At 40.8% G+C, this 16,128-nt stretch overlaps 1 protein-coding gene across 1 annotated transcript in view; it reads left to right on the top strand.

Moving 5' to 3' along the window:
* Positions 1–16,128, top strand: part of NAV3 (neuron navigator 3) — a gene marked incomplete at its 5' end in the record, with an annotated part of 193,789 nt that overhangs the window by 125,481 nt on the left and 52,180 nt on the right. Inside the window, 4 exons of the mRNA XM_009892466.1 lie at positions 105–237; positions 4,586–4,862; positions 7,022–7,727; positions 9,295–9,783. Coding sequence (XP_009890768.1) covers positions 105–237; positions 4,586–4,862; positions 7,022–7,727; positions 9,295–9,783 — 1,605 coding nt within the window. The remainder of the gene's footprint in view (positions 1–104; positions 238–4,585; positions 4,863–7,021; positions 7,728–9,294; positions 9,784–16,128) is intronic.

The raw sequence follows: 16,128 nt of genomic DNA, 5'->3' as shown, positions 1-16,128 counted from the left end.
CTCATAAATCTCTTGAAGAATAAGTAATCACATCTATTGATTTTGAGTTGCTTTCTGCCTATTGACATGCAGTATGTAAAGTACATGTGCTCCTTTCTCTGCAGCTGGGATGACAGCAGCTCAGTTAGTAGTGGCCTCAGTGACACTCTTGACAACCTCAGCACGGATGATTTGAACACCACCTCATCTGTCAGCTCTTATTCCAATATAACTGCCTCTTCAAGGAAGAACACTCATGCCCAGGTGGGTAGCTTTTCATTGCCATTTCTTGCAATGCCCCAGAAGCACATGGGATAACAGGAAAAAAATCCGTTTAATAATAATGACTCTGAAACAAATTAAATAATTGTATTTTACAAACTCCTCTATAACATTTGTGTGCAAGAAGCCGGTGGACTCCACCGAGCAGGGCCCAACCCGGACACACGTGCTGACTCCTCAGAGGTCCCGCTCCCTGGGGACATCCCACTGCCAAAGGTGCCAGCTGGCGAGATCCTGCTCTGCCTGCCCTGGGGGATCCCCCAGTGGTCCCAGGCCCAGGAAGCCCCCAGCCCCTGCTGCACCCTGACACGAAATCCACAATATGACTGGATCTGTGATGGGTGGATATCTACTCACTTCATCCCATTTGGAGTGAGTATCTCTTTGAACAGATAGCACAATTTAAAATAAGATAGCTTTCATCTTTCCTGAGTTGACACACATCGTGGAAGAAATACAGAGGCTGTACTGTCCTTTCCCTGTTCTGTCCATTGGGAGAAAAGAGGCTGAAGAGGGGAGCCCACAGGTGGCAGAGCTTTTCTTCTCCCCAGTTAGGTCCAGGAATGAAAGTGTCCCATAAGCCCACAAGCTGACGATGCTTGTCAAAATAGAGTTCTCAGTATGGTACAGTCACAAGCTATATATGTAATACATATATATATGTGTGTGTGTGTATATATAAAGCCCTTGTGTCAGGTATCCCAATATTTCTTCCCAGCTTCCATCAAAATTGCAAGCGATGAAAAAGACAGTACAGAAAGTTGTGTGTGTGTGGTTCCAAAAAAAAAAAAGAAAAAGAAAAAGAAAAAAGAAAACCAGGATTAGTCCCAGTTGAAAAGTATCCTGTGCCATGCCATGTCATCTCCTGTTTATAAGCAGGGAACTTTAAGACTGAACACTCAGCATAGCAGAAGAGTTGTTTCCTCCAGTGATTTGATGTCAAGTGTTCAGGACACAAGACTGGCACCCCCAATTCCATTTGGACTCTTGCAGGCAGCCAGTGCCTGCAGTTCAGAGACATGTTCTGTAGATGTACATTGTGGCAGACTATGTCAACAGGAGAAAAACAAGTATTTGTCATTTCCCATGGACAATAGGGAAATAAAGTTACTTTGGGAATGAAGTTTACTTTAATCTGCAGCAGGACAGATTTCTGACCCATGTCATACTTGTGCAAAGATACTCTCACAGAGGATTGTATTTTTCAGCCCTTACCATTGCCTTTGCCACCCTATTAGGGTCTCCCGTGGTTGCTAACTGGAGATCAGCCTCTTCCATTTCACATCACTAGTGATGGCCAGCTAATCCTGGCTTACTTGTTCCACTGCATCACCATCATCATCATCATGACTGGGAAATCTCAGGCTGACTGTTTGACTCTCGATGGGTTTTTCATTTGAGTGATCTCCTGTTCTAGATACTCATCCAAATACTACTTCTAATTTATTCAGTGATAGACAGATATCCGTACATGTTCAAATGTCGCTTTCCTGCCAGAGTTGCTTTATGTTATGAAGGCTAGGAACAGACCCTTATCAGGTCTGCCTTTACCAGGCGGATTAATCAGAAAGCAGCATGCTCCATGCTAGCCTGCAATTTCAGCTAGAAGCTGAGATGTGCACAATATATTAAGTATTTTGCAAGCTGTTCTCCAGGTGTAGGACATACTCATGGAACACCAAGATCCATTTTACAGTATTTTAAATGATTGGAGCAGTGCAAGCTGGCTATTGCCTGTGGCAGAAATTGCCTGTTTTGTTGTTGTTTTCTTATTAAAAGAGGATTATTAAAGGATCACTTTTCAGATCTCATAATGGTGAAGAGGGGCTTTTAGAAAGTATTATACTTGTCATTTCTGGGAAACAATGCAGTTTGCTTTAAAAATGTGTAGCTCTGTGTTTATAAGTGGTGATGAATGGAGTGGTAGTAGCTCTGTGTTTATGAGTGGTGGTGAATAGAGTTAAATCCAGTTGGTGTCTGGTCACAAGTGGTGTCCCCCAGGGCTCGGTGCTGGGGCCACATGTCTTTAATATCTTTATCAATGATCTGGATGAGGGGATCAAATGCACCCTCAGTAAGTTCGCAGGTGACACTAAGTTAGGCAGGCGTGTTGATCTGCTTGAGGGTAGGATGGCTCTACAGAGGCATCTGGACAGGCTGGACTGATGGGCTGAGGCCAATGGTATGAGGTTCAACAAGGCCAAGTGCCGCGTCCTGCACTTGGGTCCCAACAACCCCATGCAGTGCTAAGGATTGGGGTGGAGTGGCTCGAAAGCTGCCCGGCAGAAAAGGACCTGGGGGTGTTGGTGGACGGCCAGCTGAATATGAGCCAGCAGGGTGCCCAGGTGGCCAAGAAGACCAATGGCATCCTAGCCCGTATCAGGAATAGAGTGGTGAGCAGGATGAGGGAAGTGATCATCACCCTGTACTCGGCACCAGTGAGAACCCACCTTGAGTACTGTGTTCAGCTTATGAGAAACAACTGAGGGAACTGGGGTTGTTTAGCCTGGAGAAGAGGAGGCTGAGGGGAGACCTCATCACCCTCTACAACTACATGAAAGGAGGTTGTAGAGAGGTGGGGGCTGATCTTCTTCCTGGTGAAAAGTGATAGGACAAGAGGAAATGGATTCAAGTTATGTCAGGGGAAGTTTAAATTGGATATTAGGAAACATTTTTTCACTGAAAGGGTTATTAAACATTGGAATAGGTTGCCCAGGGAGGTGGTGGATTTGCCATCCCTGGAGGTGTTTAAAAAAAGGGTTGATGTGGTACTTAGGGACATGGTTTAGGAGTGTTTTTGTCAGGGTAGCTTAATGGTTGGACTTGATGATCTTAAAGGTCCCTTCCAACCTCAGCAATTCTATGATTCTATGATTCTGTAAGCATTCATTTATGAGAAAAGTTCTGGGAACTTTACACGTGTAACAATAACACCAATGAAAACTCCCTTTTGAAGGACCCTGCAATTTTTGTGTAGATGTTTGCTTGGGCTCTTTTCCCATCAATCCTTCCCCAAAATCAGTGCTAGCCTCTCCAAAGCACATATGACATTATGGAAATGCAGAGAGCTTTTGCATTTTGTATGCCTCAAATGACAAATATGTAAACAGCATCTGATTGTTCTGTCGGTCATCTAATCAGTATTAATCCTAGTTATGACGGCAGTGCTTAGAAAACAGCCACAGAGGGGTCTCTGTGGAGCAGCAGTTGTGGAAACACAGAATAATAAATAACCCTCTCCTGAATGTGATCCAGTTTGCAGTCCCACTTAGGCTGGCTCTATGAGGATAGGCTTGTAGTTACATCAGGCAAAAGTAATGCACAGTGATACCTGAGAGCGGCACCACTTTTTTTGCTGTTAAAGGGAGGCAGAGGTAAGCAGGACTGGTGAGATGATGATGTGCAAATAAGGTCAGGAGGCTGCAGGAAAACCCGGGAGGAAGGGTTACAACGAACAGCGTGTCAGCACAAAGAATGTGAGTCTTGTCAAACACAGGGGGTAGGGTCAGTCTCCAGCATTTCTATTTAAGCCGCTTTCACAGCTTCTACTCTGTCTGTCTTATTGGGCTGCTCCTTGCAGCACACCCTTATCAGCACATCCCAGGGAAAGAAGATGCCGCGGGGGTGTTAGGTCCTCACTGGGGCATCTTCCACACGGGTCTGAGTTTCAGAGAAAGCATGACCCCAGCAGGTTACCTTCATCCCATGGGGGGGTAGTGCTTGCTTAAGCCTCTCTTCTAGCTGTTCTGCTAAAGTGAGTTTCTTGTTGGAAACGATTTGTTTCAGTGGAGACAAACCAGTGGGAAAGCCATCAGCTGTAGCAATGATAATTTTGCTGAAGATATTACCCTTTCCCACTGCTGGCACAACATCCTCACTGCTGCTGGAGCAATATTCCTAATTTGGTCAGTGGAAGGCCTGGGTAGGAAAAGGCAAGAAACCAGGCTGAGGTGATTTTAGTAGTATATTTAGGAATTCCCTCATTCAAGCTCTTCGTAAAACCTCTCAGCACAGTGAATTTCAGAGGGAGGTGTGGAGCGGTGGGGGTATCACCACTGATGATTAGAGTAAATTCTGTTTCATTTCATTATGGTTAATCTGTGAAGGAAAGAGTTGAAATCTTTTGAAAAGAAATGAAAAATTCCCAAAATGGGAATGTTTTTAAACTTTTGGGACCAGGATACTAATGTTTTGGAAGGGACGTTTCCATGGCCATTGCTACGAATAAATCAATATGCTTATCCTCCTCCCCTCCTGTGATTTAAGAAATCAGCAAATACTGAAAATGCTGAGACTTACCATTTCTCATGCAAATTTCTTATAGCTGAAAACGGACTCGGAGAAGCGCTCAGTTACTGACAGCGAAACTTGGGGCAGCACTGAAGAACTGAAGAAACCAGAGGAAGACTTTGACAGCAGCGTAGACAGCAGTGGCAAGTGGAAAGGCCTTCCCTCGGGGCTGTCTGAAGAGTCAGAGAAGGGGGGGCAGAAAGCATCTCTCTCTGTTTCACAGACCGGATCCTGGAGGAGAGGAATGACTGCACAAGTAGGAACAACTCAGTCCAGGCACAAAGCAGGAACAAGTGCGCTCAAGACACCGGGTAGGAAAATTCTGTAGTTCAGATTACAGCATTGAAAATTAAGGCTTTATGTTTATAATTCACCTATAAGCAGTAAGGAGTCTTTAGTGGGCTAAAAATAATTAATGGATATTATGAAAGTGTGACAGACATGAGGAACTGTAAGCATATTGGAAGTTCTCATAAATGACTGCAAGCCAAGATTGTAATAATATACTAACTTCTTCATCTCTATAACTAATAGTTTGCTACACTGCATACTAATAATTTATTAATAGCACATGAATGTATCCATAACAAAAACTGTGATTGCGTTTTGGTTTACTATCATTTAGTGTGGCAACTTCTACTAAGGAATTCTGAAAAGTATTTTTGGACTTATCATCTATGCCTTATCTTTGTTCTCTAGAAAACCTGTACCTTTGGTAATTGAACATATGCATAGAAATGGCCAAAGACTAGAAGTTGAGATTAAATGATTTAAGTGAGGGGACTCAAAATTAGTATTTCTGAACTAAAGCTGAATTGTCACATTCCAGATACTCTAGGTATTCTATAGACCACTGTTAAGAGACAAAAAAATGTAAAAAATACCTTTGTACATGCTTTCTTCAGTGGTAGATGACTCCTTACCTAATTTTGAAAGGCCTCCCAGAAGTAGTAATCACTTCTGCAGTCTAGTTTTGAAGGAAAAAATCCAAAGTTGGTGGAAGACATCATTATTAAGACCATCTAATCCATCATTTTACCTGTGAAATATCGATTCTTTGTAGGACATTTTCTAGACCTTTGTCTCGTCCTGACAAAATACTGCATGAACATGCTTTAAACCCCAGTTGTAAAGGCAACTAACAAAGATCTCAGAGTAAATTCAAACCCTTTGTAAGCCTCTTTTGTTTCTTTGCAATTTGGAACTGCTAAACATTGGTCAGCCTCTGGTCTATAAGATTTCTGAGGAGCATTGCCATGGTCAGTGGTCATATGGATGCAGAAATGACACCGCTGTAATAGCAATTGATAAAGGAGATACTAAAATGTTTACCACATGCCAACCTAAGTTTCCCAGATCTGCTTTGCTGAAGATGAGCAGGCAGCCACTGTGCAACACGGAACTGAGGCCTGAATTTTTTAAGCATATACTAATAGTCTGTGCGTTCACCGTGTAGGAGTCTGATCCGTATCTCGGCGTGTGCATGTGCTTGTGTAGCCTAAAATGTGCACTGGATAAAAAGATGAGTGGATTTAGTTCTGACTTGTAGTTGTTGCTCTTTATTACAGTTTAGTTCCCACCTCCAAAGCTTCCATAATCGCTTGAAGAGTGAATTAAAAACTTTGTTCTGCTGAATACTTGTTCCTTATTAGGAGCACACAATAGATGCTTAAAGAGAAATTAGAATAGAAGAGAAATGACATTTTTTGTCTGATTGTAAAGTAGGAAGAGGGTTTTTTCTTTTAAGATGGAAGAGAATATCTTATTTAAACCTTTCTGAATGTTACAATAACATTATGTAGAAATGCATAGTATATAGGTATGTGTCTGTGCAGTACTGAAGACAGCCTCTCAGAAAATCAAGAATCTTGGAAAGATACCAGGGATAAGACAAAGACTATGAACTCATAGAACTGATAGTGTTATAGATCAATAAGATTCATGCCATGATAACATAATCTCTCCCTGATAATTCTGTGTAACTAAAACAAGAACAAACTTAGTCATAAGCTAGAAAAATGTAATCAGTGAAAACCAAAGAAGTCAATAAGTACCACTAATTTCACGCGTAATTAGTGTCATACTTCTGGAAATGTTAATTACCTCATGTTTTATTTTCAAATATTATTTCTTACATATAGAAATACTATTAACAGGAAAAAAAGTCAAATAAAATTCTGTATAGTTCGTTCAGTATAATTTTCTACATCTACGCTCTCCAGCTATATATGAAACTGGAAGTTCTCAGGAGAATTTCAAGCTTTTAATACTTCATGCTTACCTGTAATGTATTGTGCCTGCTACTGACTGCTGATAGGGGACTAAAGACCAAATTAGTGTGTTTTCTTAGAGTAATTTTTCTATTTGTGTATTTTTTCATTTTGAAATTGTAACCATATAGTGTTAAAATTAGGTACTGAGACATTACAGCTTAAACACAAGTGACCTTTTCAAATATACTTTTATTTAGGAAAAACAGATGACGCGAAAGCTTCAGAAAAAGTGAAAACTCCCCTGAAAGGAGCCTCCATTCAGCGCTCTCCATCAGACGCAGGAAAAAGCAGTGGTGATGAAGGAAAAAAGCCTCCCTCTGGCATTGGGAGATCAACTGCTACAGGATCCTTTGGATTCAAGAAGTCCAGCATGGGATCTTCTACCATAATCACCACAAGCGGAGCGACTATCACAAGTGGGTCGGCAACTCTAGGAAAAATGCCAAAATCTTCAGCCATCGGCGGGAAGTCCAACGCAGGGCGGAAAACAAGCTTAGATGGTTCCCAGAACCAGGATGATGGCGTCCTACATGTGAATTCGAAGACAACTCTGCAGTATCGAAGTTTGCCTCGCCCATCAAAATCCAGCGGCAGCGGGATCCCCGGCAGGGGCGGCCACCGCTCCAGCACCAGCAGCATCGACTCCAACGTCAGCAGCAAGTCTGCGGGTGCTGCTGCCACCAAACTGCGAGAGCCAAGCAAGATTGGGTCCGGCCGGTCCAGCCCCGTCACCATCAACCAGACGGACAAGGAAAAAGAGAAAGTGGCCGTGTCCGATTCCGAGAGCGTCTCTCTCTCCAGTTCCCCTAAATCCAGCCCAACTTCGGCGAGCGCTTCTGGCACACCAGGACTTAGGCAGCCGGGATCCAAATACCCAGATATCGCCTCACCCACCTTTCGAAGGTTAGTGCTTTTCTATGAATTCCTGAAGTTGCAGTATATAAGGCAGGGATTTTCAATATGTTGAAGCACTGAGCAAAAGGCCTTTTTAGGGTGTATTTTGCCACTAGCAGAGAACTAAGTTAAAAAAAAAAAAGGGTAATATTTTTTCACAAAACACAATTATTTCTCTCAGGCCTAAAGACCTCCCCAGACCTGAAATGGCTGTTTCTTGAGCTTTGAGCATTGTAGGTACATTCCCATAACATGAGTTTGAAGGCTAGAATAAGTTGGACTCGATGATCCTTATGGGTCCCTTCCAACTCGAGATATACTATAATTCTATGTTCTTAATGAATACTCAGGAACATGAGAAGTTCCCTCTCAATGCTCTGATAAACCCCCAAAGGGAAGAAGAACACCTCATTCAGGCACATTCTGTTACTGGAACAGGCGACGCCATAGCCTGGTTGGACAACTGAAGAGCTCCATAGATAAAGTATTTGCTTTCACATTGTTGGCAGCTCCAGCTACAAGCCTTACATTATCGTAGCAACTTTGTTACATCTTTCGTCATAAACATTAGCAAAGCTAAATTTCAATTATAAATGCTCTATTGTAACGTTTCTGGAAGTATAAATCTGGATGGAGTATTAATTGGGATGGAGCATTTGCACTGTTGGAGAAAAAGCCAATAGTGCCCTCTTGTGCCCAGTTACCAAAACAGCATCTCCAGGCTGCTGGGGAGCTGCAGCTGATTGTTGTGGGCTTGGTAACATGTAAAATGGATTCTTATGTTATTAGCCATACTTATTTTACATCACTATAAGTTTTGCATTTATTTATTATTAATTTATGAGCTGCACCTTAGCTGTAGCTTAAAATATTTCCAGTAAGACATTAAGCCATCACATGACCTTTAATTTCAACAGTTTTAGAGCATTTGGGTGTGGTTTTCTTCATCATCACTGTAGAATTTTCTTCTATACAATTGCTGGAAGCAATTATGTGAAATACACCTCTGTCATGACTGCCCTTGGAGACAAACTGAGCCCATTCAGCTCCGGTGCAGTTTATTCTGTCTGAATGGTTACTACATGACCGATGACTGCATGACCATCTGTGCAAAAGCACAACGACAGGGAAATTTTACACAAATACTTAGATGTTTATTAAACTATGAAGGATTTTGCAAGTGTTTATTGCAATCGTTTTAGCTGATTTGAGAAGTGAAGGGTTTAAAAGCTAATGACTTAGCCGTGGGAACGCTTAATTCCTGAATTTGGGTGAAAGTGTAATCTGTTTATGCACTAATAAGACAAAAATGTGCTTATGTTACGTCTCTCTGGGAGGGTCTGTATGTGCAAAGAGCACATTTGAACTGGAGTGAATGAGAGCTGTTGCTAATGAAACAAACCCTGATTATTGTGGAATGGTTAAGTGAATTTAATTTTGCGATGCGATTGATCAACTAGGTAGGCATGATTGTAGTAGCAGTAATTAAAAATGTGTAGTTTAGCTCTTAGGATGTTACGCCATGAATGTTTAATGTGGCTATCAGTTTCTCTAAAGCTATTTGTTTTACATTTAGGTTGTTTGGTGCCAAGGCAAGTGGTAAAGCTGCCTCTGCACCCAGTACTGAAGGTGTGAAACCCACATCGGCAATGCCCAGCCCTAGTACCACATTGGCACGGCAAGGCAGCCTGGAATCGCCGTCCTCGGGCACAGGCAGCATGGGCAGTGCAGGTGGGCAAAGTGGTAGCAGCAGCCCCCTCTTCAGTAAACCTTCGGACTTAAATGCAGATGTTGTAAGCTTAAGTCACTCCTTGGCTTCCAGTCCTGCCTCAGTGCACTCTTTCACATCAGGTGGTCTTGTGTGGGCTGCAAACCTGAGCAGCTCTTCAGCGGGCAGTAAGGACACACCAAGTTACCAGTCCATGACTAGCCTTCACACCAGTTCCGAATCTATTGACCTTCCTCTTAGCCATCATGGCTCTCTCTCTGGACTGACAACAAGCACTCAGGAGGTTCAGAGCCTGCTCATGAGGACTGGAAGCGTCAGATCTACTCTTTCGGAAAGGTGAGCTTGCCTATAGATACAGTGACCACGAAACCAGTGAGAGGCAAAAGGACAGGAGCCAAAAAAAAACCCCAAAAAACTCTCCACCTGTTTTCCTAAAGGGATGCTGTTTAATTAGCAGCTCAGTCCTTTATGTAAAAAAGGAAGGAAGGAAGAAAAGAAAGCTGAAAGTAATTGCAGGCATTGGATGTGGAATCAACTGTCTTGTAAGGTTTTAGAAGCACATTTTCTATCTCGAGAAGTTTTTTTGTTCCCTTGTTCTGGAGAACAACCAGAAAAAAAAGGGGAAAACTGTCCAATTAAAGGCAAAACTAAGCAGCCACAGAATGACTCCTGCATGCTGGATCTACCTGCTGTCCCAGCAATTGGCAGCTCCTAAGCTGTACCACTGCTCTCTTGCTAACAAATCTTTTCCAGCAGTGGGACCCCACCAGTTTTCTTCCCATTAGCTCAAAGCACAAGCAGAGCTGGAAGGCCCCTGCCTTCAGCTGACCAGTCTTGCCTTAAAATGCCCGGTCCTGACAAGTTACTTCTTATATGGTGATCGTTACACAGATCCTTACTAACATGCAGTTTCACAGGCAGGGAGACAGTTCATAAGATGAGACCCTCACTATATGCACAGTCCTGCTGAGTGTCTGCAACAGGCAAAAAAAAAGCAAGAAAGGGTTTTCCTCTGTTTGCTCTGTTAAAGATCTTTTTGACACGCAGATATTTTACCATTTAATTTGTATTATAAAGTGGTGCATCCACCCTGGGACAGTTGTGCCATGATTTATTTTTTATTTTACTCTCATTTTTTTATGTGTGTGAAGTATTTATTTGACTTTTGCAAGAGAGAAAAAACATAAACTTTGCTAGGCATTAAGGCATTGTCTCTTTCTGTGAAAAATTTCAAGATTTGAAAATGAAACTCTTATCTCACATGGGGACTGAGGAGTCAATATTAAATCTTTCATTAGGCTTTGATCCAAAAAAGAAAATTGTACTGAGTCAGTCAGAAATATTTAAACTTTTATAGGTTACACTTAGTTGTTTAGAAAATACACAATTATTTGAAGGGAAATAGATCTTATTTGTAACATACAGAAAATATACAGTGTTATGAACTTTTTTCCCTTTATATAAAACCAAAGATTTTTCAATACCAATCCTTTCCATGGAAAGATTTCACTTTCAGTGAATCAGCATTAAAAAAAATCAACCAACAAAACAAACAAAAAACAAAACCAAAACCCTGAACAACTCTTTGCCAAATTTAGATGGAACCTCTCCACTCATTTCATTCTCTTATGTTGCATTCATAAGTATTACTATATCAGCTAAAATCACACCTCTTACTAATATAATTACAACACTGTAAAACATGTGTGTGTACCAATATATAATGTGTTATAACAACAGTAGTTAAAAATACACTGATATATGAGTAATTGTAATTTGCACTGTGCCTTTAATTTTTAAATAGTAATTTGCATTGTGTGCCACGAACTGAATGTGACAATATTTCTTAGAAAGTTAATTATTAATATTTAGCTTAGAAAAACCTTCACTAATTTTTAGTGCTACGTATATGGATGGTGAGGTCAATAGGACAATGTGGAAGAGTATGAATTTATGCCAAAGATCATATTTATACAGAGGATGTTAAACATCACATTTAAAATGTTAATGGTTTGGCATAAGCTCCTGAGGAACCCCCACTACTAATACTTTATGTATTTGTTCAGTGACTTAATTTCAGTGGTTCCAAATACTTTGCCTTTGGCAATATTTTTAAGTTTCAGATTCGTCCATATGGGGATATTATGATTGAGTCCAGAGAGAGCCATTTATCATGTTGATCTGGCCTCAAAACAAATATATGTACCTAGAGAAAAATGGTGTCATTTCTTGAATTAAAGTCCCAATAGGGGACTGAAGGGCCTGTTACAAATGCTGTGTTATTTCTAAACTGTTTTATACAGTAAAACCTACATGTAGCAAAGTATTTTTTGACAACAAAAGCATTGGTTTGCAACATAGGAGACAGATATGTCTGGCAACAGAGTATGTCCTTTTTCCTTTGTAAACTCAGATTATATTTGAGGTGCCCCTGGCAATACTAGTTGTAGCATGGCCTGGCATAAGAAATTATCTTCAGAGGCTTATTCTTTATCTTCAGTCACTCTAGAGCTTGCAAAAGACTGCGTGAGCAGTCTTTATAGTGCGGTGTACTAATATAATGTAGAGACAAAACCAGAAAGACCAAAGCACAAATTGAGATAAAATTAGCAAGCGACACAAATTCGACACAGAGAAAGCCTAGGGAAAGCTACAAGAGAAGAGATGGTACAAATAAACGTGGCTTTGCTTTGTTGAACCATTAACTGCATTTTTGATAGCTAAGCATCACTAATGGCAAGCATGCTAAGAGGGGATGAAAAGGTTAAAGATTATTCCAGTTTACTGATCCTGATGAACTTTTAACTTCTCTGCTCCAGACACAGTCTGAAATAGTCCTTAGGACTGAAGAAGAGGTGCTGAGGAAGGAGTGAGGAGGAGAGCTGGGGTGGAGGATGAGGGGATTATGGGCGAGGCCACCTTGCCTCCTTTCCTGGAAGGATACAGAGGATATTAAGCAAAATGGATTAAGTAACAGATAACATGGGATTAGTCATTAACAGCCTTTTAAATAAGACTAATTTAATTTATTTGCAGGAAAACAGGCTTTGTGGGTAGAGGAAAGGAATTAGTAGATGCAATAAGAAATCCTGAACTTAGTAAAGCTTTAGGTGCTATTTCAATTCACATTCTCATAAGCAAATGAGGGAAATAAAGCAAGGTGCTTGACTGGTTGGAAAAGATTTATTAAAGACTAGCAATCAATAGTTTATTAGCCTGAAGGGATATAACAGGGCAGGATGTATTTGCACAAACACAAAATGGAAAATGATGAGACTATTTTGCAGAAAGGGGTTGTAGTGCCACCACAAAGCATTTTCCCTGTATTTTGAAAATTAAAGTATTGTGTGTAAGTCATGGAAACTAGTTATCCCATTCTACTTTTTCATGTTAAGGCTTTAACTTGAAGACTTCGGAACATCAAGTTTTAACAAAGATTTGGAAAAAACACAGAAAATTTGCTACCAAAATCTCAGGGCACATCAGTGTTTCCTGCTAAGGAGAGTAGAGGCGGTTATCTGCCATGGGGGCAGTAGGTCTGCAAGGTCTCTGCCACATGTGCCCATGCATACCTGGTGTGTCTCAATCCCTCCAGGGATGATCGGACATTGCCCACACCCAGTCTTCAGGCAAGCACCTGAAGCAAGCCCACCAAGCAATGGCAGGGCACAAACGCAGAGATCCCTGACAACTGCTGTATTGATAGTGTCAAAGTTTACTCCAGCCAAATTTTATGTCATTCCATGAGATTCTTTTGCATTGTAGTAAGCAGAAAATGGGTTCAGTAAATACTAGCAAAATATTTGCCTTCTCAGCAAAATTTCCATCTCCCTCAGGACTTTTGCTGGTTTTGCACTAGCAGTATTTATTTAGGCAGCTCTACTTCTGTTGTTATAGCAGTGTAAGTCCCTATGTAGGAGGGTGCTTGTATTTTAGCTTACAACAATTTAGAGGGATTAAATAAATCCTACAGGTAGTTTAAAATAAAACTTTTTACTGGGGTTAATTGGTGAAATATCACTGCTCTAACGGATAACATTTTCCAGGTGGCCACATCACCAATAGTTCTTTTGAATCCTTAATTTGCACTGCAGGTTTGTGTCTTTCTGCTGCTTGGTCTGAGTGACACAGTAAGGGATGCAAAAAAGTGCAGAAATACAGGAATTAACACTGGTCTCATCAGAAATAAGGGTGGCATTTTAAGATTAGCAGAGTGGAAGTAGTTTCTAATTACATGACTGGCTTGCTCTGGTTTACTTTAAAAGAATGTTTAGTTTTGAGGGCCACAAAAGTGCATTGAAATCCACTTGAGCGCTTCAAGACTTTCAGTTGTTTTAAATCATCATCATAGTTGATGAATGTGATTTTTAAGGTGTGAAACAGTGCATCATGTATCAGATTTTCTCGTGTGCTCAGCCATTTGTAGAAATTTGTTTGTAACACCCATATCAGCTTGGCCCAGCCTGCCCTAGACCTCCCTAGGTGCTACTTAGCTTGCAATAATTTGTCTTATTCCCTAACAACTCTGCAAGAGTTAGATATAGCGCAAAGATACAGCATTATGGCCCTTTCCCAAGATGCCTCAAAGCCAGGGGCAGGTAGGAACCTGAGAACTGTAAGGCTTCTTCTAATTCCCCCCAGAGAACTTGCAGATGGTTTCAGCAGTGCGAACTAAACAAAAGGGAATGGAGATACAGTGGGCTTGGCAACTTCAGCCTACATCTGCATGCATATTCCTTCAAGACTGCTTTTGGCAATTGACATGGCAAGGGAAAGCATCAGGAACACTACAATATTCTCAGCCTCACTTTATATTGGTATTTGTTTTGAGCCAAAGAAACAGTTTGCCATGAATGCATTTCTTCTTTTACGAAAGGACTGACTTTTTTTCATATCATCTTTAGAGATCTTTTGAGCGCTGAGGTCAGGCTGGCAGTGTCCTAATGGGATCACTGCACATTACAGTTCAGTTCTATTTACCAGAAGTCCAGTTTCTGTGGAAGTAACATACTCAGCTTCTTGGTGGAGGAATGCTTTCAGATACCAAAAAGATATGAGCAGTTATGGGTCTGAATTAATAGTTACATAGAACCATGGTTAATGGAAGCCATTAATGCAATTATCTGAAATCTAGGGGCATCTTTGTAAGATTTGGTATTTAAAACACAGAAAATTAATGTTTCCTACATTCATTTTTATGCAGTTGCAATAACTCCATGCTCATGTTGACGATTATTCATCCCTATTTCATTTGAGTATCTGAATTCAAAAGTTGTTTACAAAATCCTGTGGTCACTATTAGCCTATTTATCTGACTGACTTACAACTTTTGGCTCATTTAAAGAAGCACCAATTGGCTGCTTTATATTTAGATAATGTGCTGTATATTACTTTGAAATACATAGAACTTCAAGTTAAAGTAATATTAGAAAATGTATTGTTCATTAGGATGATTGAAGTATTTGCAAAAAAAATGGGTTTTGTTATTATGATCATGTTTATTTGTTTTGAAATTTAGAGGTGCATAAAGGTACATAAAAGGACCCATTCTTCTCTGTAAGGAGCTAAAAAATACAGAAATCATGAATTCAAATGTATGTTCTTGTTTTACCAACCATTCCTGGTCCTGGTATGTTGGGAGCAAAATTCTGAAAATTTAGTTCTATGTCTTATAGAGGACTGCTCTCACATGGATGATAGCTGGGCCTATGCTGAAATCCTGCTAAGTTTCTCCTTCCATTTGCTTTCTCCCTGAGGCCCTGATTAAACCAGTAAAATTGCCTATAAAACTTCCTGATGGTAAGAAGGGTTTACTTCCATTAGATTGAGCCCTAATGGTAATGGATTGTTAACGCCAATGGTATTTTCACTGCCTTTACCTACTTGGATCAAGGTTATGTGAGGGCGGGGTTCCCAACACCCCTGGCAAAACAGAAAATGGCCTTTAGTAATGGTGTGAGAGTTTTCCTGGGTAGGAAGTGTCCTAAGTTACTGTTGTTCTCAGAGGTGTGATTATGATATGTAATACAGAAACTTTCTAAATCCATTTTAATCCATACAGTGAAACTAAATAATGTTCTTAAGGGAAAAAACATTGCAACATTTACTTGTGGATAACTAGTTCAAATTCAACCCACACTAGTCTGGGACCGATCTACCAAGTCTGTATGAGGAAATACCTAAATGACACTTGATTTGAAGCAAGGCTAATGGGTGTCCTTCTAGTGGCGGTGTTTAAATCAGGAAAACTCCAGCCACAGATCTCCGGTGATCAGCCACTCTGCCACTGCATGTGTGTGAATATGGAACAACGTTGCTCTGGTGCTGCTTTTCATTATTCCCACCATCACCTTACTATGTGAGCTCTGCAGCAACAGAAAGTCAACCGTCTGTATATTTAGCATGTATTTCTACAAGCAGAGCTGTCATTTGGCTTCTGGCAAGGCCATGCTGTCTCCTAGCAGGTGCCGCAACCTTCATTTCTTTCCGAAATCTATTGGCACATCATAGGCAACTGTGAAAAATAAAGACTCATACTGTGACCATATGATTCTCGTACAGATTGCAGGGTGAAGCTGTAGGAAGGTTAGAAATGATAAGGAAAAACTTCTTTCTGACTTGGACAGTCTCCAAATTACTATTGACCCAACCCCAGAGCACATCTAGATGAAAAAATGAATG

The sequence above is a fragment of the Charadrius vociferus genome, unplaced genomic scaffold (genome assembly GCF_000708025.1).
Source record: "Charadrius vociferus isolate BGI_N301 unplaced genomic scaffold, ASM70802v2 scaffold839, whole genome shotgun sequence".
Lineage (NCBI taxonomy): Eukaryota > Metazoa > Chordata > Aves > Charadriiformes > Charadriidae > Charadrius > Charadrius vociferus.
This window is presented reverse-complemented; position numbering and strand designations above follow the sequence as displayed.